At 45.2% G+C, this 1,614-nt stretch overlaps 1 protein-coding gene across 1 annotated transcript; it reads left to right on the forward strand.

Moving 5' to 3' along the window:
• The first annotated feature begins 380 nt into the window (after positions 1 to 380).
• On the forward strand, positions 381 to 1,402 carry LOC136439541 (collectin-10-like). Its single transcript, XM_066434960.1, has 2 exons — positions 381 to 594; positions 966 to 1,402. Exons 1-2 carry the CDS (start codon positions 381 to 383, stop codon positions 1,400 to 1,402), a joined length of 651 nt encoding a protein of 216 aa, XP_066291057.1.
• Positions 1,403 to 1,614: the final 212 nt, after the last annotated feature.

Consider the following 1,614-nt stretch of genomic DNA (forward strand, 5'->3'; position numbering starts at 1 on the left):
GGAAATTCGCACTTCTGCGTTAATCGCCCTAACGTGATTTTAATTTCGCTTTGACATGCCGTAATAACGCAGACTCTAGGCGGCTGATGGTTACAGGATGGCTGATAGTTACGGGGTGGCTGCAAAAAGTGTATTATTTAGCCCCCCAAAAAGCCGCTTCAGAGTCTGCAACGGAGGCTAGGTTCTGGTCCCCTAGCAGCTTGTTCTAGAACTGCAGGAGCGTTTTGTTAAAATTTTTCAAAGAGGATAAATAAACACAGGAACGACAGTTTTCCATGATGCAGGTTTGTATTTTGTAATGTTTCGTGAAATTCCAGACATGTGCGTGTCACCTGTCTCTCTTAGGTAAGGTGAGACCCGTTGGACCTAACCCTACCAACATGACTGAGCCTTCGAGGAAGACTAGGCCCATCTTGCCAGGAGAAGCCGGGTCTAACGGGACTCTTGGACCGTCGGGCCCTCCTGGACACTTAGAAGAAATGCGACCCATGGGCAAGGATGGGCAGCCAGGAGTCCCTCTCTCTGCAGGGCCAACCTATCCAAACCCTGTCGAACAACTTGAGCGCCCTCAGACAAACAGCCGGGGCAAGTCGGGTAAAGTTGATGCTACCACCTTTTCTGTGTTCAGATATTACAATATATGATTTTACATACATTCAAAGCTAACCAGCATTTTTGTCGTTGTCTTCTACTTTTAATGTTATATCACATACACTGGGGTTAAACCTTTTTACAGTTTTTGTCTTTGTTAACAGATGAGTCTATTGTAATGCACACAAATATGCATCTGTGTTTTTTTTTTTAATAAAAAAATCAGATTAGGCTTTAGCCACTATACCATATTCAAATGAAATACAATTATCGACTGGAATGCTTGAATTTGGATCATAACAAAAACATATGTACTATCCCCGTGTCTTTACATTTTCCACCGTACAATCCCCGTGTCTTTACATTTTCCACAGTGTCTTGCAGAGGCGGTTTTGCGGGATTCCGCGGGATCTGCTACAAGGTGTTCAGGGTGAAACAAAGTTTCAGCGAAGCGGCCGCGACCTGTGGTGAAAACGGTGGTACCCTCGCTATGCCCCGCGACGCCCAGATCAACGACTTCCTCATCTCCTTGTATCGTTATCCAGGGCATGGCATGGGTTTCAAATTGTGGTTCGGCCTACAGGACCGGCGTAAAGAAGGAAAGTTTGAGTGGGTGGATGGTTCTCCACTTGCGGAGTACAACTCATGGGCGAGAGCTCGACCAAGCAGGGGGCCAAGTGGTAGCTTTCGAGATTGCGTTCTTTACACTTGGTGTTGGCATCAGACTTGTGTAAATAGATGGTCTGACGCCCCATGCGCCTTCCGGGTCTTCTTCATCTGCCAAGTCTTTCCAGGTGACGAGACGGCTTGATCATTCAAGGAATAACCATTGCCTTTTGAGCGAAACACATATGAAAGGAGATTTAACTGGCCATGGCATTCTATTGATTATAACTTCGTTTACGGTAACATGGTTCTACAGCGTTCTATAGTCGTGAGACGTAGTAAATGAAAATAAAAACTGAAATTGATAAAGCCCCAGAAGAAAATAGTGTGGTGAATGTTAAGGCAGGTTAGTTAATA

This window comes from Branchiostoma lanceolatum, chromosome 8, assembly GCF_035083965.1.
Source record: "Branchiostoma lanceolatum isolate klBraLanc5 chromosome 8, klBraLanc5.hap2, whole genome shotgun sequence".
Taxonomy (NCBI): domain Eukaryota; kingdom Metazoa; phylum Chordata; class Leptocardii; order Amphioxiformes; family Branchiostomatidae; genus Branchiostoma; species Branchiostoma lanceolatum.